General features: G+C 42.3%; 1 protein-coding gene across 1 annotated transcript in view; it reads right to left on the reverse strand.

Moving 5' to 3' along the window:
- MYO10 (myosin X) overlaps positions 1-24,641 on the reverse strand; it is a 226,595-nt gene that overhangs the window by 1,696 nt on the left and 200,258 nt on the right. The window contains exons 29-40 of the mRNA XM_054984586.1: positions 23,307-23,400; positions 22,189-22,244; positions 20,465-20,607; positions 19,196-19,390; positions 18,557-18,714; positions 16,883-17,006; positions 15,793-16,090; positions 14,732-14,939; positions 13,321-13,457; positions 12,170-12,290; positions 4,528-4,983; positions 1,945-2,136 (exon numbers count right to left, since the gene is read on the reverse strand). Coding sequence (XP_054840561.1) covers positions 1,945-2,136; positions 4,528-4,983; positions 12,170-12,290; positions 13,321-13,457; positions 14,732-14,939; positions 15,793-16,090; positions 16,883-17,006; positions 18,557-18,714; positions 19,196-19,390; positions 20,465-20,607; positions 22,189-22,244; positions 23,307-23,400 — 2,182 coding nt within the window. The remainder of the gene's footprint in view (positions 1-1,944; positions 2,137-4,527; positions 4,984-12,169; positions 12,291-13,320; positions 13,458-14,731; positions 14,940-15,792; positions 16,091-16,882; positions 17,007-18,556; positions 18,715-19,195; positions 19,391-20,464; positions 20,608-22,188; positions 22,245-23,306; positions 23,401-24,641) is intronic.

Below are 24,641 nucleotides of genomic sequence, written 5' to 3' on the forward strand. Positions count from 1 at the left end.
TACAATTGATTCGTTCATAAATGATTTGGAATTGGGGGGTAAACAATGTAGTGGCCAGATTTTCAGATGGTAACACATTATTCAGGATGGTGAAAACCAAGGCAGATTGTGAAGAGCTACGTGGCAAATGAAGTTCAATGTTGGTAAATGTAAGGTGATGCACATCAGAATAAAAAATCCTGACTTTAAAACTGAGACTGTAAGAGATCTTGTATTGGAGTGGACAGCTCGATGAAAACGTTGGCTCAGTGTGCTGTGGCGGTGAAAAGCCGAACGACATGGAAAGATAATGAAAATAAAATGGTTAATATTGTAATGCTTTATGTAGAGCTATCGTGCAGCCTCATCTGAAATACTATATGCAGTTCTGGTTGCTGTATCTCAAAACGGGTATTGCAGAGCTGGAAGAAGTATAGAAGAGGGCAACCAAGATGATTAAGGGGTTGGAGCACCTTTCCTATGAGTAAAGGCTGATGAGTTTTGGCTTTTCATTCTTCAAAAAGATGGCTAAGCGGGGGTGGGGGAGGGAATGATAGAAGTTTATAAAATTATGCATGGGGTAGAGAAAGTAGACAGAGGGAGCTTTTTAATCCCTCTCAATACTAGAACTTGGGGGCATGCAATGAAATGTCTAGAAAATAGGTTCAGGACAAACAAAAGGAAATACTTTGCACAATGCGTAATTAAACTGTCGAATTCATTGCCAGTCAAGGTAGTGATGGCCACAAGCACAGATGGCTTTAAAAGAGGGTTAAATAGATTCATGGCGGTGTGGCCCACCAGTGGCTACCAGCCACAGCGAATAAAGAAAACCTCCATATACAGAGGCAGCAAACTTCTGAATGCTAGGAGGCAGTATCAGGGAGAAGGCCTCTGCCTCGATACTCTGTTTGTTTGGTCCTCCACAGCAGTGGTTAGTCGCTGCATGAAACAGTATGATGGACTAGATGGACCACTGGCTTGATCTAGCAGGTTCTTCTTGTTTTCTTACAATTGCAAGCTGTGGCTATGAGTCCCTGGTTAGGAATCAATGGAAAAGGGATTGTGATTAAAACTGCCAGGACCAAAATGCCACATTAGGAATGCTGTGTACAGTTGTTGTTACCCCACCTCATAAAACCTATTAGAGCTGGGAAAATGGAACCGTATAGGGGATGGGAGCACTTCCCCTATAAAGCAAGGACTAAAGCATTTGGGGCTCATTATGTTAGAAAGATGACAACTAAGGGGGTACATGACAGATATTTAAGAACTTTATGTAAAATTAAGAACACTGCAAAGACAGTGAACATTTTCCTCTGCTCCCAGCACACAGACCAATCTCTCTCTCTCACCCAATGAAACCAGAGGATAGACAACAGTAGAAACGCTTCGATACACAAGGTGTTATTTATGGAATTTTTTGCCACAAGATGAACTGGCTTTAAAAGGGGACCAGATAGTAATCATGGAGGAAAGATCCATCTATAGCTGTTAGCCATGATGGCTGAAAGGAAACTCCATGTACTGAGGCAGCATGCCAGAAATACTAGTTGCTGGGATGTGTATCTGCGACTCGGCAACCTTCTTCTTGTTTTCACAGAGCATCTGGTCGGCCACTGCAAGTGACGCGGCATGGTTTGATTTTAGCAGCGCTCTTCTTAAGCAAGTATGGGATTAAAATGAATTTCAAGGAATGGAAATATGTGGAGGATTGTAACCTATGAGATTAAGGTAACAGAAAGAAAAATCACGGGGACAATTTTTTAAAAAGATAACTGTGTGTGAATACTTTTTTGGCGTTAAAGCACACCAAATATTACATCGTCAGTTCAAGTTTGGCATTAACGCCAAGCTTATACAAAATGTGGAGATGATGGAATGATGGAAGGTTGTCTTCTGAGTATTGGTCTACGGCTTATTTGTTCTTATAAAAACAAAAAAGAGGAGGGCAGCCTTCCTTACCTCACTGGTCCCAAAGAGCAGTTCTCTTTCATCTACAACAATCTTGTAGGCATTGGCAAAGGGAGCCCCAAATGAGAGGATATGCTCGTACTGGAACACTTCTAGCGGCCTGCCTTCGCCCCGCTTGTAGACAGAAACCGCATCGGCACTAACGCCCAACCAAAGCTCTTGGGGGAAACCTCCTTCTTTGCACTGGGGAAGGAAAAAACAAAATGAAGTCAACAGATTTTGAAAACAGATATAAACAACTGTCTGAATCTTGCTAGAGAAGTTAAAGCGCGGAGGGGGTGAACAGACAAATTGGAAATTTTAGAAGATACTGAAAAAAAAATCCCTTCAATGAAACATTTTATCTCTTGGAATAAGGGGAATGCTTTCTAATGGTTTTTTAAAATTCACTCACAATATACAATATAAAGACTTATGTAAGACAGTCCACAGCATTAGAGATAATGTAAACATATACAAAATTTTCAAGGGTGTTATTTGTTTAAATGTGACTGATTTTGGCTACAATTAATATTCTAAAATGTGTATGATTAAACACTATAGAAGAGTTTAGTATTTTCAACATGATAAAGTTTAATTCAATATTCAAATATGTTTCGTGTTCTACTGTGACTATGAGACTATTTCTGTCCTCTTTTGTTTACCACAAAGTTGTTTTTTTCTATTTTCAACTGTTATTATTTTCTACCTCTTAGATGGCAAAAAGTAAGATAAACGTGTAGGGGATAACACAGCGTACAGCAATTTTCAGCTCTGTCTCTAGTACTGGGCATGTTTACAATTTTACTTGTAGAAAACTAATAGCACAATCCTAAGGAAAGTTACACCAGTCTAAGCCTATTGATTAAAATGGACTTAGACCAGAGTAACTCTGCTTAGAATTGCATTGTAAGTAATTTATACTTTTAAATTTTATAAATGTACCTAGTGGTGTGAAGTTATGTGCAAACTTAAGTATAAATTATGTGTTTTAGGTTGTTATAGTAGTAAAATAAATTTTAGGCTTGCTAAGGAAAGTAAGCATTACATATATTTCACTCTCCCCCCACACCGTATGTCCATTTTTTCCTGGTAAAAAAGGGAATATTGTTTTTTTCACCTGTGGCTTCAAAATTTCCAGAAATTTTACATCTCTAAAACTGCTACAACTCTCTATATACAGCTACAATGATTATCATTTCTATGGTATTTTCCAGCATACGACCTGCTTTAAATCATTTTTCTCAGTTCGACCCAAACCCACCAATTATGAGTTATGCTGGAAGAAATCTGCCTAAGATACCCAGAGCTTTAGCTGTGGAGGGATGTGAAATCTCTCAAAGCTTTATGTTCAACACTCTTACCCTTGGTCATAGATGCAGAGGAGTTAGCTGTGTTAGTCTGTAGTAGCAAAATCAAAAAGAGTCCAGTAGCACCTTTAAGACTAACCAACTTTACTGTAGCATAAGCTTTTGAGAATCACAGTTCTCTTCATCAGATGCATGGAGGGCAAGAAGAAACTGAATCAGCTAGCAGAGTCACCAGCACAGGTACCAGGCCCTGCAACAGACCCAGATGCCAGCTCTGCCCCTATATCTACCCAGGAAATACAATTACAGGACCCAATGGCGTCAACTACACTGTCTCTGGCTCTTACAACTGCTCATCCTCCAATGTGATATATGCCCTCATGTGCCAACAATGTCCATCTGCTCTGTACATTGGACAAACCAGCCAACCTCTGCACAAAAGAATAAATGGACACAAATCTGACATTAAAAATGGCAACATCCAGAAACCAGTGGGAGAACACTTCAATCTACCAGGACATTCCATCAAGGACTTAAAGGTCACTGTAGTTCAACAGAAACCTTTCAAAAACAAAATCCAGCGGGAAGCTGCTGAATTGGAATTCATATGTAAATTTGACTCAGTCAAGCTGGGATTGAATAGAGACTATGAATGGTTATCTCATTATCAGACGTAACTGACTTCCTTAACAGAAGCAAACTGATCTCCATATCAGAAGCTACTGTTTGCATCTACTCCTCCCTCCCCTCTCCACCTATATATCTGACCAGTTTCTTCTTGCCCTCCATGCATCTGACGAAGAGAACTGTGATTCTCGAAAGCTTATACTACAGTAAAGTTGGTTAGACTTAAAGGTGCTACTGGACTCTTTTTGATTTTACTCTTACCCTTGACCTACATTAGGACAAAGGAACATTTGGCATTACTGGGTAAAGACACACTGTAGCTTCTTCTACTTTGTAGTCATTCACTCTATATGTCAAAGTGAGAAATAATACAGTATTTAACTAGCTTTTAACTCTTGATTATGAAGTATTAATAAAATCCTAGGAACAGATACTTCAGCTGGGTTGATTTCTTCCACAAGCAGACGTCCAAGTCTATATCATTCTTGATAAGATACTAACAATACTTTACAATAGTTTCTCTAGAGGTAGCAAAATGTCCACCAATTGGTTGAACTGGGTCTAGAAATGTGGTTGTTTAGAAGTGCTGGTTCTGGCTCATCCCTGTATGCACTAAATTAGTTTTTGACAATTCATAGCAAGTCATGAGCATGCTCACCTCTACATCAAAGAGGGTTGACCCGTAGCCTGGCCACTCTTTAATCAAGCTCATGTATTTGGTCATTGCTTGTGCTTGGTTCATTCCCTGCATTTTTTTCCACTTATCAATCACACTAGTTCTGGCAGCAGAGATCTCCTCTTTGACCCACATGTCAAGCATTTGATCCTCTTCCATCTTCTGCTTGCTGATGGAGCTGCTGCGAAAACTTCTCCTCAGCGTTCCGTCCAGAAAGTTGGCCCTTTTCTTCTCCAGCCTTTCTGCTGGGGTAAACAGTTTGGTGGATTGGATAATACGCGATTTCAGCCTTTGCAGTGGGTAGACTTCTTCCATTTCTGGTACTGTGATGTTGGATGATGTGTAATCACCTTGTAGGTACTGCAGCCGTAGGGCAGCAAGGATCTGGAGGGTTTCTTCTGGAGCTGGATAATGTCCTCGAATCACCGCTTCGTGTGCCTAACAGAAAGAAAAACAAGATCTGAGCCCTCCCCATCAGAGTCGTCCACCATCTGGATTTTAAGTTAGTGAATATTGACTGCTGCTGTCTGGCATATTAGCCATTATATTTATTAGGATGTTTTTGTCTGAAATTTTTAAACTGTCTTATTGCTTTTATGATATGTACATTGTATCAAATATTTAAAAGTCTAAAACAAACAAAGAAACAAACAAACGAGGGACATCACATTCTGAATTCCGCAACAGCAAAAACCCACTTGAGAATTATATAGGAACAAGCTTTTTTTTAGCTACTCTCTTTCAATTGAGGAGATCTACTAGAGGGCAGCCAATTAGAGCCAAACTAGACTAGACGAATTACACGAGGTCATGCAAATGTCTAGAATCACGTCTACTCCTATCTGCCCATGTTCATTTTACCCTGGGTGAACACGTGTCCTGTATTCCTAGTCCGTGCACAGGTCAAGTAACTGGTGTTGTTGTGGTTGCGAGTGTCCACAGTCATAATCAGCGAGTCGCCATTGCAGAGCGTCAATTTTGAGCAGCTTCCACTTCCCTCTCCCCTCTTTTTGCCCTTAGATCCCGCTTACACCCAAACTGTTTTGATTTCAATCTGGCATGTTTTAAATTCTCCTGTTGCTGCAGCCTCTCTGCTTCTTCTTCCTGCACCCTCATTCCTTTTTAACTTCTTCCTCCTCCTCTCCATGCAGTGTCTTCGATCGGGATAAGGAGGAGGTGGGAAGAAAAATTGTGGCAACTCAGTTAAGCATCTCAGCAAAACTTCAGAAACATGCCTGATACATGAACCTGAAAGGACGGGGTGGGGTGGGGGTACTCATTCTCCAGTTCAGCTCAGTAATACAGAGCAAATTGGGTAAAATTTGGCCATTGTTTCCAATGGGAAATGCGATTCTGGGCTTTCTGGGGGGCATTATAGGACTGAATTTTACTAAATTTGCTGGAGACCTACTTCTAGCTGTCCTCTAAAGACTCTCCAAGTTTCATGAAGATTGTACCTTGGGGGGCATTTTATGGGCCCCAAAAGAAGGTGCCTCCAGCCACCTCCAATCTCCATTATTCCCAGTGGGGAAACTAGGGTTGCTATCTGGGGGGATTGGCATTTTGTAAGCAAAATCCACCAAATTTGCAGGGAAGCTAGTCCTATCTGTCCCCTAAAGACCCCCAAGTTTCAGGGAGATTGGACCCTGGAAAAGGCATGATCTATGGGTTTCCCCAGTTCCTGTTCCTTCACAATAGAAAAAAATGGGGTGGCTGATGGCACCTTCTTTGGGTGGTCCTAAAATTCCCTCCCCAAAGTCCAAAATCCACCAAATTTGCAGTAGACCTACTCCTCACTGTTCCCTAAAGACCCCCCAAGTTTCAGAGAGATTCAACCCCAGGAAAGACATGATCTATGGGTTTCCCCAGTTCCTGTCAAATTTCTCCTCACAAAGGGGTGAATGAGGTGACTGGGGGCACCTTCTTTGGGGGGGGCTCTAAAATGACCATCCCAAGGTCCAAAATCCACCAAATTTACAGGGGAGCAAGTCCTATCTGTCCCCTAAACACCCCCCAAGTTTCAGTGAGATTTGGCTCTGGGAAAGGTATGCTATACGGGTTTCCCCGGTTCCTGTCAATTTTTTTCACACAATAGTAGCGAATGGAGTGGCTGGGGGCACCTTCTTTGGGGGGGGAATGCCCCCCCCCAAGGTCCAATCTCCGTGAAGCTTGTGGGGTCTTTAGAGGGCAGTTAGAAGTAGGTCCCATGAAAATTTTGTAGATTTATTTTGCAAAATGCCACCCTCATAGTTTTCCCCATAGGTAATAATGGAGATCATATATGGCTGGGGACAAACAGGCAGGAAAGAATTGCTTCTGGCTGACAGCAAGAAATGCTGCCATGGCTTCCAAAGTGGGGACTGCCCACCCCCCTTTGCATAAATGCTCCCTCCTTGCAGGGAAGCCAAGCTGCAAGATCTCAGCAAAAGTATAGAACACCCATTTTTAGCGCCCCCCCCTTCCAGGAAACCCAGTGGTTTTTTTCCTCAATACATCCAATTGAGTAAACAAGTCTCCCTCTCAGAAAAGCTACAGAGGAAGGTTTGAATATGTGCAAAGATAAAGTGCATCATGGGATACCATCTCTTGTCTGGGAAGAATGGGGAAGAAACACATGCCAGTCCGAGTATGGGCTCCAGTGCAGATTGAGTGCAGTGTGGCTGCAGTGTGCGAGTGAGCAAGAAAGCTACAGGGAAACACATGTAAGTTTTCTCTATCTTTTTTCCAAGGAACTTGCTTCCATATAGATAGTTTCAGGCATAATTAAAAACAACAACAAAAACATGTCTGCCTGCAAAGTGAAATTGCTATACAAAGTTACTGCCTGCCTGCTCCCCAGTAACACTGAGCAGAAATGAAATTCCCAAGGAACTTGGGAATGTTTCTGGTTTGAGCTTAAATGGCAGCAAGGCCTCTTATGAAATTGTTTGGGCAGCACTGCTAAGCAAGCAACAATCACCAAGGATGGGAAGAGTTGCCTAATGTAGTGCTAACAAGTCATAATTCTTATAATCTCATTAATACACATGAAAGTATTATGAATATTCCCATTCTACTGAAGTGGAGACAGCACGTCTTCTTCAAACTTAGCTAGTTAAACCAATAGCTACCATTAACCTACAAAGTTCAAGCCTAGTAGATTCTACTGAACTGTTTCACATGTGAGCAATACTGTATAATGCCAATACAAGAAAGGAAATAGTCAGGACACTCAGTGAAATGAAACAGTCATTTCTATTTATTATATATTAAATTAAAATGAGACTCAAGAGGTTGGCATTTGTCTCTTCAGACGGACATTCACACGAGTCTCTGCTTTTTTGTATGCAGATACAAACTAATATCCAAAGTACATACTTCAAGTAACATGCTTCAGGGATCACACAAGCTATGATTCAGTGGTACGTTACTGGAAATAACAAGCAAGTTGCATTTTGGATGACTATTTGTATGCATGCCAAGGATTACTACTCATACAAAAGCCCACAGGTTTTGATGAGGCAAGGCACCTGTAAGAAAACAAGACTAACCCTGAAGAATCAAACTGTCCAGCATCCTGCTTCCTGTACACTTATCTGGCACTAGGGATCAGGATGAGAAAAAGTAAGGTGCAGTGGAAGAAATGTTTTATGTAATTGAGGTCCCTGTAGATGCTTGGTCGATCTCACTAGGAAATATTATCATCAGCATGATAATATTCCGCTTTCTGATAGAAAACCTAAAGAAAATAGTGGAGTGCATTTCTTGAGAGACTGCAGTTGCACTCTCTCCCACAGATGCTTTTTCTGCTAGAAAGTATCACAGGGCCCTCTTGGGCATCTACCATTTCTTGGTGGAAAAGTGTTTGGAAGTGAGAGTTAAGCACAACTCTTTAACATTCCCTTAAGCCACACTGAAGCTCTTAGGGCTGAAAAATGAGAAAAAATAGGGGCTATACTTTCCTCAGCGCTTCCCCCAGTGGGAAATGGTGATTGCCCTTAAGATTCCTGAAAAATCTCAGAGGATCTGGGTTGATCTATTTCATGGTTGTAGACAAGCTAGAGAAAGTTAAGTCATGACTCTCTAGCCCAGCTGGCTCTGACCCAATAGGTAGGTAGATAGGCTGTGTGTGTGTATGCGCACCCCATCCTTTCCCACAATAGCCAACCAGAAAGTTCTTAAATGTCTCCAAATAATGTAATTACTAGGGAGTGTGCTTTGGGTTCCCAGTTCGGGAAAAAAATGAACCGGTCCTGATTTGTAAAGATTCGGTATTTCCGAATTGGGGCCAGTATGATGGCCCCAATTCAGAAATACCGAATCAAAGCTTCCTGAAGTGATTCGGGTCGATTTGGGAAGCTTTGGGGCCTTTTTAAAGGGCTCCCTCCCACCATCATCCCACTTATCTGGGAAATGCTGGCAGCAGTGGAAGCGGCGGCGCGGGCAGTGGAGGCGCCGGCTGTGACCTTTCCTACCGCCTGCCGCAGAGGCCAAAGTGGCGGCATGGGCGGCGGAGGCACTGGCTGCAGCCTTCCTTGCCACCCTGCTGGCCGGCATGGCGGTCAAAGCAGTGCCGTGGGCGGTGGAGGCGCTGGCTGCAGCCTTCCCTGCCGCCCTGCTGACTGCTGCGGAGGCGCCTGCTCTGGCCTTTGGGAAAGAAAGTGGGGTTGGGGGAAGGGGGGCTCAGGAGGGGGGTGGGGTGGGGGTCTCACTTCGGAATGCTCCGAATCATTAAGAAACATACCGAAGCAATTCCGATAACCCGAACCCAAAGCGGCTTGCCACTTTCGGGTTCTGGGTTACTCCGAAGCGGGAAAACTGAATATTTCCCTGGTGCCCCCTCTAGTAATAACCCCTCCCTGCTATTTGCTCCCCAGGATCTGGAATCTAATGATATACTGCCTCTGAATCCGGAGGCTCAATTTAGCCTTATTGCTACTTTAGCTATCATTTAAATAAGAGAGGCAAAACAAATATGGCTATACCATTGTATCAGAGGAAGCAAAAGGGACCACCCCAAAAGGTGCTAGAAACTATTTTTAACATCAGTCATTTTGTAGTCTAAGACAGCTCAAGGAGGAATAAAACTTGAGCTTTGTATGAGAAATGCACTGCTTTTTATTAACTTCTAATTATGTATGTGGAGTAAATTTGATTCCTCCCAATATTTGTTTTAAAGATTAATTTCTACCCACAAATCCATTTAGTCCTAATGAGAGATTTATAGTTCTTTCTGAGGCAAATTCATTAACTGACCACACATTCATTTATTCTGCTTGCTATTTATGGTATGCCACCTGTTCATTACCACAAGAAACGAACACAAATTCTCTTAATTCATATACTTAAACCAGTGCTGGAAAAATCAAAGAGCTATTTAAAACCTTAGGAGAAGGAGAAATCAATTGATAACGCTACAAGCTAATTGCAAGAATAAGTAAAAGGGCTAGAACAACAGAGATGGAGAGATCAGCACAGAAATTTACTACAATAACGTATTCTCTTTTATTAAAAAAGTAAAGAACCTCTGAGAGGAGACATGTCCTTTCTTGCAGCCCAAGCTTCACTGAAAGAGATGCATATATACACAAAAAGCCACAGCCCAGTCAATGTAGAAGGATAGAGCCCTCCTAATGTCCAAGGAGCATAAGGCCTTCTTCTGCCTTGAGGAAGGTGATGGAAAGAAAGGAGGAGGGACAAGATCTTGAATTAGGTGGCAGAAAGAAAATGTCAGGATAGAAAACCACCGTGTCCTTGTGGAAGTACAGGTACGGTGGGTCAGATCACAGGCAGTTAATTTGCCCTTCTGACAGAAACACACTGCAAAAAGAAATACTGCTTTAATAGGTAGATAAATGCCTGTCACAAGCAGTCAGGGGTTCAAAGGATTTGCCTATAAAATGAGTGAACACTACAGATTCAAGACAGAGATTAGCAACTGAACTACAGGACAGAGTCTAAACAGGGTCCTGAAATAACAGTTTCATCATAGGTTGAGAGAACTGTATGACAGGTTGGGTAGAAGAGATGGCAGTCAGATGAACGCTGAAAGATGAATGCAACAATCCTACAGAACTGAAAGGGAGCTGGTATGTTAGGAAGGAAATCAGTGGATAGGTTGATGGAACACATCCATGTTAGGAACTGAAGATGGTGAAGTGCTCTCACTTGCACTTATAGAGTGATGAAGTGGGAAGACTTCTAGTGTTGAGCAGGACCTTCCTCAGGGATTCCAGAAGTGACTGATCAGTTGAATTCTCTGGGCCACAAGGTGCAAGCTTTCTGGATGAAAAACCCTGCCTTGATGTTGACATAACAGGCTTGGCATGATGTAGCAGGACAGCGGCAGGACTTTTGTGAACATCCTCTGCATTCCCTGACTACTTTCTCTATGGCCTTGGAGAAATGGACAGGAGCAGGACTGGTTCCAGCTCTGCCTCTCCTGAGAAACAGCCAATGAGAGCTGGTGGAATGCTTGGCCAATGACAACTGAAAGTCTGTTGGAGGCACTTAGAGGGGGAGAAGGCTGTTAAACACCTATTCTAATACATAGTAACCATTCCCTGTTAACTCATTCACTCCCATGTTGTAAATAAATTATTCTTGTTTCTGTTTTAACCGTAGCTGGCTTGAAGTTATTGGCTGAGGGGAATTAAAGCACACACACAAACCTCAAACACTCTGGCCACGGCAAACAGACCAGATTTAATAAATGGTGGCAGGATATATAGTGAAAGTAAACTCTGAGTTCCCTGGCCCCAGTAGCTGTGGGAAGTAGCTGGGTGAGGGAACTGGCTGCCTCTCCGTTGGAGAGAGGATCTGGCATGGATTTGGGTCAGGATTCTCTGCCTGAAAATTATAGGTTGGATAGATGGCGTGTTGTGATTGCCTTTAACTGCCTGTGGTGCCCTAAACCTATATAGGGAAGTTTATGGTGGATGACAGTGTGTAAGGGGGGAGGGGTCACACTTGGTTACAACAGAGACCAGGAGTGAACATGAAGAATAGGCACCCCGACCATGTCTGAAGACAAGAAGAGTGAGAAGTGTCGGGCATTTGCCCTGGAGCAGAACTGATGACTCTTGGTGTTATGAGGTGCTGGCAAACAGGATGACTTATGTGTGGCCCCACTGCAGATCACTGGGTTCTGGTATACATCCTTATTATCTGCTCATATGCTATAGTGCCATGCATCCATTCAAGAGTTTTCATTCATCTCCTGAAACACACACACACACACCCGAGCTGGCAAAAGTACCAATACCAATTAACAAACCAATTAACAAACATCAATCAACTGGGATATTCTCTTAGTTGAAATCTTGTTGAAATATATGGGAGCACAAGGAGAACAGTAAATGGACCATGCATTTTGGGTTCGAAGGGCCTGTTCTCTACTCTGCCCCAACTGATGACATCCATACTTTACACCTGAGGCAACCATCTTACCTTACTTCAAGGTAGGGCTGAACTTAAATACAGGTATGATAAGTATGATAGGTATGATAAAAAGTAAGGTAAAACAGGCACTATTCATATACAGCAATTATATTTCATTGTTTTATTTGAGCAGCATATGAAATTCCTTATTAAAATTCTCATAATCTCTTAGACTTTCCATCAATATGCAGTGATCGAGCCTTACCTGCTCAAACATGAATGCAAATTCCACACTGTCTTTTGGTACATGTTCAGTGTCTAGGAAGCAGTAGAGCTTGAAGTAAAATTTCCAGACCATGTTCCCTCCTTCTGAAGAAGCAGCAAGCCTGGAAAATACACACGTGCAGATAAGAAATGAATGGAAAGAAATGTTCTCTTAAACTATATGTAAGACCCAAACCAAAATATCTTGTTACAAGGAACAAATCTACACACATTTCTTTATTCAATGAGTAATTAAATTATGGAAAACACCGCCAGAGGACACAGCAATGGCCATAAGCATAGATGGCTTTTAAAGGGGATTACAGATTTATGTTGGAGAGCTCCATCACTGACTACAAGCTACAGTGAATAGAGGGAATAAAGAGAATGTCTATAGTCAGAGACAGAGAAACTCTGTTAGTTGGCCTCCAGGGCAATCGGTTGGCCACAGTGGTAAACAAGATGCTGAACTAAGCCGTCAGATCCAGCAGGGCTCTTATGTTTTCACTTCTTGCAGCAGTACAGCCCAGGAAAAGCTTGTCAACTTGGACTCTACTGAACGTTTTAAGCTAACCCTCTCTCACAATGGCCAAGCTTTTTGTGCCAGGCGTGTTTGTGTTTGCATCTCTGATTGCTCTTTCCTTTTAAGATTAATGGCTCAAACAGCACCAAAACCTAGATTAGGGTTGCTGGAGGAATGGAGAGGTAAATAATTCTAGGAATCTTTTCCCAAAGGTTTGCCACATATGCTGTAGCCAGTTTGCCCCAATATCAGCAGCAAAGTTGGGAGAATACAGGAGCTTTAAAGTAGTCCATGAAATTTCTGAACTTGTCCAGGAGCTTTGCCTGTACTAGTGAAGAGATGATCAGTAACTTTGATGTAGGTATTTCAGTTGCAAGAAGAAAAGTCTTTGAGTTGGAGGCAAAGCCCATATGGGGAGTGTTGCTGATGGGAGTGAATGGCAGAGGAAATGTTAGGACAGAAGAACACAAGAATCACAGCGAAGGGTGATGTAATCATTTTCAGGCATACAAGCTCTTTAATTCTTTTTTTTTTTTGAGGGGGGAGATGCTATTGATTCAAGAAAAGCATATTCAGAATGCTGCCGTTAGGGATTTTAATTGCTTGCTTATTAGCAGAGGCAAACTCACTTTTCAAACTTTGCCAAGACGTCAGCCACAATGGTCCGGCTTTCAATGGCTTTATCTGTAGTTCCGTTGTACTCAAACAAGGCAAACATATTTCTGCTGTCTTCCATGGCCAGGCCTCGAATTAACTTTTCAACAACCTATTGGGGCAAAAGGACGAAACCAAAATGAGACACACGACATTTTAGTGAGAGTTTAGAAGGTAATAGCTTAACAGGAAAATGAATGCAAGTAGGAATCAGAATCCAAAAGGCCAGCAGGCCCAACATGTGTCTATTTTAATTCCTTTTCACTTTCAATAGTCAAATTTTCAATTAGTTTGGTTTCCTGTCCTTTCTTGACAAAGAATGCTCAGATTTAATATCTTATATTCCAGTCAGTTGGGCACAAGGGCGAACCGTGCCAGTTAAATAAATGAGTGCAGCTTTTACTTTTTCTTTTGCAGAAGTTCCTAGGACTAGAACTGCTCCAAAGACAGGGCTTTTTTTCAGCTGGAACGTGGTGGAACAGAGTTCCAGAACCTCTTGAAAATGGTCTCATGGCTGGTGGCCCTGCCCCCTAATCTCCAGACAGAGGGGATCTCCGTCAGTGGCGCGGAGGGCAATCTAAACTCTCCTCTGTCTGGGGATCAGGGGGCGGGGCCACCAGCCATGTGACCATTTTCTCCGAGGGCAACCCACTGAGTTTTACCACCTCTTTTCCCAGAAAAAAACCCCTGTCCAAAGATATCAAATAAGGAGAGCGAAAATCCAGGAAGACCTGCAGTGTATATTGTTACAAATCTACACTGTAGTTCTCTCATTTTTATTCTGCAGACTCTATTTGGTCCTGACCTATGGCCTTCAAGTCTGCATGAGGTCCCTCCCAGAAGATCTCCTAGAACCAAGACCTCTAACAATACAAATGGGCAATATTCTCAAAACTGATATGATCTTGAAGGCTAAATTTTTATGTCTATTAAAAATCATCAAATTGTATACACTGAAGATGAATTTCCTGTGCATCCTCTCTCTACAGTTCAACCTCTGCAATCCCATCAATCTTGATGGATTCTGCTATTATGCATCAATTTTATGACGCCATGGTGCAAACCTGAAAGATTCATTTTTCAAGGAGCCAGAAAAAACCATGGCAGAAATATTTGAATTTCACATTGAGCTGTTTTAGCATTTCCCTCCTCATAGAAATCTGCTCTGACGAAAGCTTATGCCGTAATACCTCTATTTGTGTTCATGGTGCCATTAGACCCTCTGTTGTTGCAAAAGATGAACATGGCTGCCCTTCTGGAAGGCTTTAGGAACAATGCATTTTCATACAATATGGACACTGATACAGGTCCCCAAAGTGTACATGTATCTAGCAAAAGTGACATGGGACATGGCACTCCATGCCATGCTCTGTTGCGGCTTCTCACCTCACCAGCTGTAGTGTGGGAGTTGATAGTGATCTTACAGGATCCTCCACCATGACAGTAGACTGTTGATGTCATCTCCTGTCTGTGGATCAGGGCTTCAATTTCATCCCTGGATGGCACGAACTCTCTGCTTTTGGTCTTTTTAAGGGATTCATATATGAAAAGGGCATACTTTTCCATTTCCGTGCCTGGAAACTGGTCATGGACCCTGTGAGGACAAACACACAGTTTCCCCTTTTCTAAATCTGGTGATCTGAAGACATTTTTAAGAACAATATTAAGAACTTCATCTATACATGGAATTATCTACAGAGCTGACAGATCATTTTCACCATTTGCTCATTCCTAGAGTTCTTTCCTGGGAGGTTTTGGGGATATATGCCGGGCCCTTGACGATACGACAAGAGAGAGCTGGACATGAACAGCAGTGCCAGTGGTAGGACATGCTGCAATGACTTGTCTCCAAAGGAAAGGTCATGCCGGCCGCATCATGTGCAGCCACTTTTAGATCATGGGTACATGTGGAAGAGAGTTTACACCTTTTGTATTCTGATTTTTGCATCATGCAAAATTTCACCTATTAATCACTGATTCTTCACAAGTAATATGAATGCCCATTAACAATATACTATGTAAAATATGACCCTAGTATAAATCTGGTTTGACTCCAGTATAGTTATTGGAATACTAGATACAATCAACGGATGATATCCTTCGAAAGCAACGCTCCAGAGCCAAGTATGGAAGGTTGGGCAAACAGAGGGTCTGCTTCTCCTTGGTTCTGCCTCCCGGCTGCAGCCCATCTCTGTGCTCCAGTGCCAAAATCTAGCTCGCAGGAAACGCAGAGAGGGGCAATACAAATGCCCAGCCTCCCTTACCACAGGTCATTTCCCCAGCTTCACAGTCTAACATAACAGAGAGAATGACAAGGAGAACCGATTGCAGGACTGTAAAATGCTGCAGAAGCTTATTTTCTCCCCAGAAACAGAAAAAAAAGAATAGAAGAAAGTCAGACTTCTTATTTACTGTGTTGTACACGATCATCCCGAAACTCTGATTACCTTTTCAGGTGGAACTTCAGGTACTTGAGGATACCACGGCTGGGCAGAAACATGCAGCTCATGCAAGTGAGGATCTGCCAGCTGTACAGATTGCCAACGCTCCCTGGATTAGGCACTTTGCTTGTCTGCTTGATGAGCTGGCAATAAAGCTCATCTCGTAGAGGCCGTAAATCGTGACCCGTCTGCAGAATACCCTGAATAATGGGAATAGGATCCGACACAGACTCCAGCTGCTGCAGAGAATTAAATATCTTGATGGCTTCATCCTGGAGAGTGGTGTAGCCTTTGTCTTTCAGCACTAGAGGATGGAAATAGGGAAGTACATCTCAAAATTACTCCAGATGCCACACACGATTGTATTTTACACTGGGTAAACATTTGGAGAGCAATGTCAATGCGCTACAAAATTTAAAAAAATAAACCCAGAAAATATTTCTGCTTATTAAAATGGACCATTAAACATTTGGTGCATAATTTTCTGAGCATTAACTTTCCTTCTTACTTGTTTTTCCTTCTTCCTTAGAATTCCTTAGTTTTCTCAATGGCTGGGAAGGGAGGATCTGGCAACTTACAACAAGGCGCCTCAGAGGCTGCTGCATCTAGCCCTCAAGATGATTTGTCTGACTCCGGAAGGTCTTGAGATTTGGGGCTCCATTACGGTGATTCTGCACCAGGAGGCCTACTTCTTATGCCTACGGTCGGGTAGCTTCTCCCCTTCCCCACTGAAAGTTTTTTAAAAAATGATCCTTTCCCTCCGGGGTGTTACCATCTTACAGCATGAAGTACTCCCCAAGGAGTTGACTCTCAAGTATATTCCCCTCTACTTAGTAAGTCAGACATTCCAGTTCTAGAATATGGGTGGAGTAAGAAGGAAGAGACAGACATGTAGGAAATGAATTGGAACTGTGCTAAGCTGAACAGTAGCACTGCCCGGCGGCTCCTTAACGACAGCAACCTGCTAGAGCGTATAAAGGGCTGGAATGGTCACTGAATTAGTCAAATCTTCTTATCTCTGTGAAAAGAAAACAAGTGCTTGTGTATGTAGTTTTGAGCAAGGAGGAGAACAGGCTTTCACATCTGAAGGACTTACCATTCAAATTGATATCCCCATAGGGAAGTGGCAAGAGTGGGGAATGCAGTGGATGTTGTGTGTAACGAAGAATAGGGTTCCTCTTATAGATCTGTTCAACAACTTCAGGGTTTAAGCAGTTCTCCTGTGTAAACATGAAGAAAGCTGAGTGAGAAATAACTCACTAAAGAATCCTTGCAGAAGGTCAGCAGCAAAGCAAGTTATTTAAAACACAGATCCAAAGGGAAAGGAGCTTGCCAGAAATAAAATATTTATGCTCAAATTTTGCTCTACAATATTTCAAAGGAAATCCCTATACACTGCAAACTTAATTCAGGAATGGGTCAGGACTCCCCCCACCCCCAAAGAGTATCTTGTCAAGGTTCAAGGCTTACAAAGAATCTTAAGAGCCAGTGATGTACAGTGGTTAGTGTCAGAATAGGATCTGGGCGACCCTGGTTCAAATCCCCTCTCTGCTTCCTGAATAACTTTGGGCCAGGCATTCTCAGCCTAACTTACCTCACAGGGTAAGGATAAAGTGGAGAGGAGAGTGAGGTAAGTCATTTAGGTCCCCACGGGGAAGAAAGGTGAGATATAAATGAAGAAAATAAATTAGAAAAAAAAACAGGTCAAAGAGGCAGAGATGCTGTTAATAGCGTTTTTGATATTTCTGTATTTATTATAACATTTATTCATTATAAAATTCCTTCAGTCTCTAATTTTCTTTATTCTCTGACTCTCCCCAACGGTTATTTCCCAACGGTCATTTCTCTCCTCCCCTGCTTCTGGTTCCGCCCTTCTGTCACTCACTACTCTGAATGTTCTTCACTGAAACCAGGGCTTATTACAATGGTGATTCTATTCCTTCTCTTCACTCGTTCCTCCTCACCACAAAACAGGGCAGCAATTAGACCTTCTCTTCCTTTAAGAGTAAAGTGCTGCCTGATGTCATAGACCTGATTCTCACAAATAACTAGACCAGGTTCCTATAACCCTCCAGTGATATTAGAAGGACAGAATACTGTGGAGAAGGGTGAGGGGAGGTCTTATGGATGCCACCATGCCTATGCCCTTGCCCATCTGGGCACAGGTATTATTATCTCTGTGTTCCTGATTATTCTGCCTTTTGAGCACCACACTTATTTCCTTGGAAGAAGGATGGGACACAAATGTGAATAATCACTATTGATGTTTGATAGTTTCCTACAGCCTGGGTCCCCAATGTTTTTGAGCCTGAGGGCACTTTTGGAATTCTGACAGAAGGTGGTGGACACAATCACAAAATGGCTGCTTGCAGGCGGTGGCGCCAACCACAAAAACTCAGGGAGCGAAGATATGCGTAACTCTGATAGTTATGGAGCTCTAACAAGGTGCCTTTTAAAACTGAAATACTGTTTTAAAATATTTTCTTGCATATACACAGTTATCTTCAGTGAAGGCTCGTGCTGTGGTAGCAGCTGCTTCAAAAATAAAAGCTCCGCCTGGCCCTGCCCACTTTCTAAAAATACTTGGTGGTAATGAGGAAAAGTGGCAGCGGGCACAATGGTACCCACAGAGGTACGCTAGGGACCCTCTCCTAGAGCACTGCTAGCATTTTTCACTCTATCTTCCTCTGATGGGTTCAGAGCAGAGTTTGAAGGACACCTTCATGTGGCGACTGTCAGGAGAAACAATAACCCCACAATTCCAACTTACCTTAATGTCTTGAATAAGCTGCTGAGTTGGAGTGTCAATGGGTGCTTTTGTATCAGTCACATTTTGGATGGCGCTGGCCCAGCGAGTGGCTTCATTGAGCAACTTGGTATAGAGGCGGTAACAGTGCTTGCGTCCATATACAGTAACATTCCAGTAGCCTAGGGCAGACCAGAAAACAGAGCGTGTATTCTATTTACACTACTGTGACAGATACCTGGAAAACCTGAACTTGATGACTACACCAAACAGCTCTGGTTGACTCAAAAGAGGAACCTGGTACATCACGAATTGCAGACCCCTATCCCCCCATAGAAATGCTTAACATGTAGGGTTGTGGGTGCCTTCTTGTCACAACCCACTATCTCTTGTTTTATCTTTCTATTGTGCAGAATACAATAGTGAACAGACTAATGTTCTACGCAAATTAAGTCATTTAGTGATCATCTTAGGAGGCGTAGTTAAATTGTATAAACATTAGGGTGTTAAAAATGCATAATTCATTTCTTGTGTTTTGATCCAATGAGAACCTAAAATGAGTTTCCATCAGACTTGAAATTCCAGAAGTATTTTTAACATTAATTTATTATTGATAACCATGTGAACTGACAGGGGAGGTACACCCCAGGAGTGAGTACTTACCTGTCTCTTTAAAGATTTTCTCATCAGGGGGTACAACAGAGCAAAGGCTGTTTAACACCAGAGTACCCAATTTGAGGGCATTCTTCTCCGAGGTCTTGTAATAATCCAAGGAATTGTGCGTCAGGACAAACCACCGCTTCTTTAGCTTCAGCAAAGTCATCTTGGGGCTGTTCTTAACCTCCTTGTGCAGCCATCCTGGGTGGGTCAGATGGGGGGGAAGAAAAAATATTAATGCAATCATAGATCCTCTTACAACATGCTGAACACATCTCAACTTTTAGTAGTTAAGAATTTCTCCACAAGTCAGCATTTGGTATTTATAGCATTGTCCTAAACCTCAAAGCAGTATCTATTGGTTCTCTGAGACTGGGAAAAATACTAATCAATCAACAAAAAGGAGATCAAGATGCAGGATGTTGCAAGGGCCAAAGTAGATTATGAGAGCAGCAGACCACTGGTTTAAACCCTGGGACTGATTCGATTATAGCTAAGAGGGGTTGGAGGGGCATATGGTATTTACAGCAAAGGGGATCAAAGGTAACAGCTCTTAAAATCTTTGTTCACTTATCCATTCATTTAATATATTTCAACCCTGACACTTTGCAATTGGGCTTAACTCCGGATGCTTTTCTCCTCAGCTGAACTGCTATACTCTAGATGAGTTTATCAAGTGACTGACTGGGACATGGAGAGGTAAGTTGGTGGGCACAGGGAAGTCCAACTTCCCACACCTCTTTTCTCTAAAAACTGCTCCTCTCATCCTCTGCATTAGACATTAGTGGGGCTCACCCAGGCTTTCAACACACCAACACATCTACTTCAAGAAGCTGCTGGCCCAGACAATCCTACCAACTGTGCTGCTACGCCTTTTGCTTTTTCTAGCCTGTGGTAGTCTCTAATCACACAACACAAAGTCTAAGGAAAAGGCTGCTGTGACAGTGTGGGCAAACACAGCAGCAGACCAACACTGCCGTGATATGGGGACCCAATCCTGCTGCTGCAGGCTTCTCTTCGTGATAAGCTCCAAGAGAACTAACAGACCCTTCTTTTCTTGGATACTTAGGGCAACAGCAAATGGACACATAAGACACTCATGATCTATGGTATTGATTTTTGGATGAGAAGTATTGCTACAATGAGATCTAGAAGCTGGAAGAAGGAGTCAATACTCACCCTCTGTCTACAATTTGTAATTCATTTTTAAAAAGCCAGAATTTATAAGGAATCCTGCATTCTATTGGGGGAATTGTTTTTGCAAGATATTCTTACCCCTCACTATGAACTCTTGTCCCTCGACTCGGGTGTCGCCCTTGGACCTCTGCAGCAGAGTGATCCAGTGGTGCATCTCCTCCGGAGTGTCTGCGTTGCAGTGAAGAACACGATTTGCAGTGATGATCACAAAGGAATTGGGTCTACGTGGGGGGAAAAAAAGAAGAAAAAGCCTGTTTTGTAAACAAGGATGTTGTTTGGGACCATAACAAAGTGATCAACTTATTCCACTTACTGTCAGAATAAGCACCTCCCCCTTGTTGACACCGTATACACGGACTAATCTTGAGTCACTTCCTTCACCGTTTTACCTTAACTGACTTTTTTTAAAAAAATGCTTGACATTCAGACACTCGGCACAATCTTTTAAACTCAGTTACTTAGAAGCAAACACCATAAACATCTTACATGGAAATGTGTTCCTCGTACGGCTTTTTTTTTTACAGCCGATGCGTTTGTTTGCTGCATTCATTATGCCAGCCAGAGAAGAGGCCCTCTGAACTGAGCATGCCCACAAATCTCACACCTTGTTCTGCACTGGTGTGGAGATTCTCACCAAATGTGTTTCGGCTTTATGCTACTTTCCAAATTTGCGGCGACCATACCCTATTATATTCTGTTTTTCACTGAATATCTCAACTGTTGATCATACTGGTTTTTTTTGCCACGACTGTCCTAGTTGTTGAATGTCCTAGTTATTGACTATATTGTATTCACTTGCTGTATGTAATTTGCCTTGGATCTCAGTGAGAAAGGTGGACTATATATAAATAAGAACAACAATAAAATTAGACTTGCCCACGTGGCAAATTACATCCAGCTTTTAAAGCCCGTGAGTGTTGGACCATAGTCTCAGAGGGAGTACTTTGAACCTGGAAGGATGAACCTGGAAAGATGGTTCAAGCACGCATCTACATAACTTGCAGACAATAAGATGAAACTAGTGAGTTGTAGTAGTTGGAATGTCAGGCTAGCATCTGGGACAGCCACGTTCAAAAACCCACCAACGTGGAAGCTCACTGGATTATCCAGGGCTAGTCACACACTCTCAGATCACGCTTTGCCTCACGGGGTGGTCATTGTAAGGATAAAGTAGAGCAGAGGATAATGTTGTAAGTTACTGTGGGTTCCCACTGGGGAGAAGTGTGGGATATGAATGAAGTCAATGAATAAACGAAGCAATGATTTGCATGGATGAATGGGCAGAGATGCCTTACCTCAAGTGCAATGGCTCTGAAGCATGATGTGTGAACAAGTATATACATTCCCACAATCAAGTGAAGAGAAATCAAATTATGCACTCATGGACAAGTCCATATTTATCTTTGTTTCAAGTCTGGTTTGTATGAATGAAAACCTAAGCTCCGGAACTCTTTACTGTGGAGTAATGCTTCTGAAATGCGGAACAAGTGGTTTCAGAACTGCAGCCAAAGTAGTTTCTGCTTCTTCCACATCTTCAGTAAAAATTTATTTAAATCATAGTTCACCTTTCTCACTGACACTGAAGGCGGATTACACAGGGTTAGGTCAATACGGTTAATTAACATATCTTATTGGAGCACAAGTCAGAAAAATTGGATCTCAGTGAGAGAACTTTTCTAACTTTCCTTTCTTCATCAGTTTCTGAAGTTGGATGGCCTCAGTCAATAAGGAAAGTTGCCAAAACATATCCTAAGAAAATGTGTAACGGAAATTACGGTATTTGCAAGTGGCTGCGAACGTACCGATCTGGGCTGTCAGACGCACAGACAGAATCAATCATCCCCACATCCAGTGTGCCCTTTAAAAAAGAAAAGCCAACAATGAACATTGTGTTTGCTGACAAATGGGATATATCAAGGAACACAACCGCAAGAGAAACAAATACTTGCACAATTCCACGTGTGGATTGCTCAAGAAAATGAGCAACATAAAGTTAGTTCCACTGACACACAGCAGCTTTTGATTAGGAAAGAGCTTGGGCATGTGGAACAAAATCTCTTGATAAGGATTTATTTTTTAAATATGTTACCCGGTTCTACGTATTTCTATCCTGAAATGTTAAAAAAAATCTGCTTCAAGCAGTACATGGTCACTGTGAATAAAAGGATTTTAGACCTCAGCCTTACTGTTCATTGGTATGCAGAGAAACTATCAAAAATGCTAATCTTGGTCACTGTAGATGCATTTTGAGTGGTTTTATGCTCTTCCCCAAGAACGCCTAATAGCTCCTAGTTCATCCTTCTGTGCATATCAAAATACTGCAACTGTGGCCACATTATTAAGTCCCACATACTTAGTGATGTAATGTCCCTGCATCATGCTAAGTGGGCTGTGCCAAAGGTGGAGAACTGATCAGATGTAATGGGGACATTTGGGGAACAGAAAGTAGAAATGCCTTAAATATAAAATACATGTGCACCACCATAATGACAATATGGAAACTAGCTCAAACAGGGTTACCAGCCACAGCTGGCAACCTGCTAGGAGGATCTGGGGGGTAGGGACAGATGCACCAGCATTGCAGCGGCACACAATGTCACTTCTTGCAAAAACCGGAAATGACATCATGATGTTGGGCAGGGCATTCCAGGATTCACCCAAAACTCTATAGTGTGCCCCCTTCATTTCCTCTCATTTCCCCCCTGCTGACCTTGAAGTGCCAGCAGAGAAGAAGGGGAACTGCTGAGACGTCCCTCACCATAATGGCAGACTTGGCCCCTTAGGCTCAACACACCCCAAAACTGGCCCTGCTCTGCTATGGAAAATGGAACATTAAGATTCACCAATGAACCAAACTCTTCTGATCCCTATAAAACACACACTTCAGAAGTTAACCACATGTTTTAAAATCCTTTCTTACCACTGCATTTTGTGGATTTGCCTGCTCATCGTGCATCTCTCGAATTTCCTGTTCTGTGGATGCATGAACTTGACTCAGAACGCTGAACCACTGACTGCAAAGACAGAAAGGGAAGGAAGAAAAGATCAGCATGCAGAAAGGCTCACACAATGGACTGTTTCTTGCTGAAATGCAACAAGGTCTGTAGATTCCCTTCAGCCCAAAGTAAAAGGCATTCTCCCCCCTTCCTCTGCCTTTCTGTTAACGAGCTCTGAAAACAAATAACTGTCCTTAAACGGAAAATGCAAATAGAGTTGATTTTAGAATTTCAATTCGCTAACGTTCATTCTCTGAATCATACATTATTACAACGGTTGAATAATTTACCACTATAACATATTGAATGTTCTAAAATCACAGTTCAACAGACAAACATAACCTTTCCATTGAAACACATGCTGTGGTTTTTCAAATGGTCAGCAAAAATAAGAATGTGCGTTTAAGGTGTAGACGTACTGCTTACTGGGATATTATGTTTTCTGGATTACTCTCTCCCTTTGGAACCGTCCCTAACAATATTTTTACCATTTGTTGTAAGTGAACAACTTCAAGCCAACATTTTCAGGAATAATGATTAAAGACCCCCATCTTCAGAGGCAGTTCATAACCCAAAATTGTGGAATTTGAGTTATTTTTCCTCTGGCACTGAACAATTAACACTGAATTTCATCTGCCCCCCCAGTCTGAGATGTTTGAGAACTTGCTATTATTTTTAATAACATTCTGTACCCAAAACTATTTTAAATACTGTACTGCTTGCAAGTTCTGCTACCTCACCACTTACACCCTTCACCATTTTGTTACTGGAAATGGTGAATGGTATCGTGATCCCTCCACTAATTTTTATCCACTGGTCACATTTGCATGCAATTCATTTCTCAAGGAATGCAGGGACAGCACACACAGAGCCCATTTTATCTCACACCAACTCTGTGTGGCAGGTAAGGTGAAGAGATATCAACTTGTAAGACAGCAGGATTTTAGTCTAGTAGCACCATAAAGGCCAACAAGATTTCCAGGATGTAAGCTTTCGAGAGTCAGAGCTCTTCTTCCCTTCTTGGTGTCTGAAGAAGGGAGCTCTGTCTCTCAAAAGCTTCCATCCTGGAAATCTTGTTGGTCTCTAAGGTACCCACTGGACTCAAATCCTGCTGGTCTACTGCAGACCAGCATGGCTACCCACCTAAAACAACTTGTAAGAAGCAATCTCTATTTTCTCTATACCAAACATATCTAAATATTCAGGAGAAGCAGTTTCTTTGAAGCACGTTTAGCCTGAAAGCAGCTTGGTACCAGCTA

This window comes from Eublepharis macularius, chromosome 7, assembly GCF_028583425.1.
Source record: "Eublepharis macularius isolate TG4126 chromosome 7, MPM_Emac_v1.0, whole genome shotgun sequence".
Taxonomy (NCBI): Eukaryota; Metazoa; Chordata; class Lepidosauria; order Squamata; family Eublepharidae; genus Eublepharis; species Eublepharis macularius.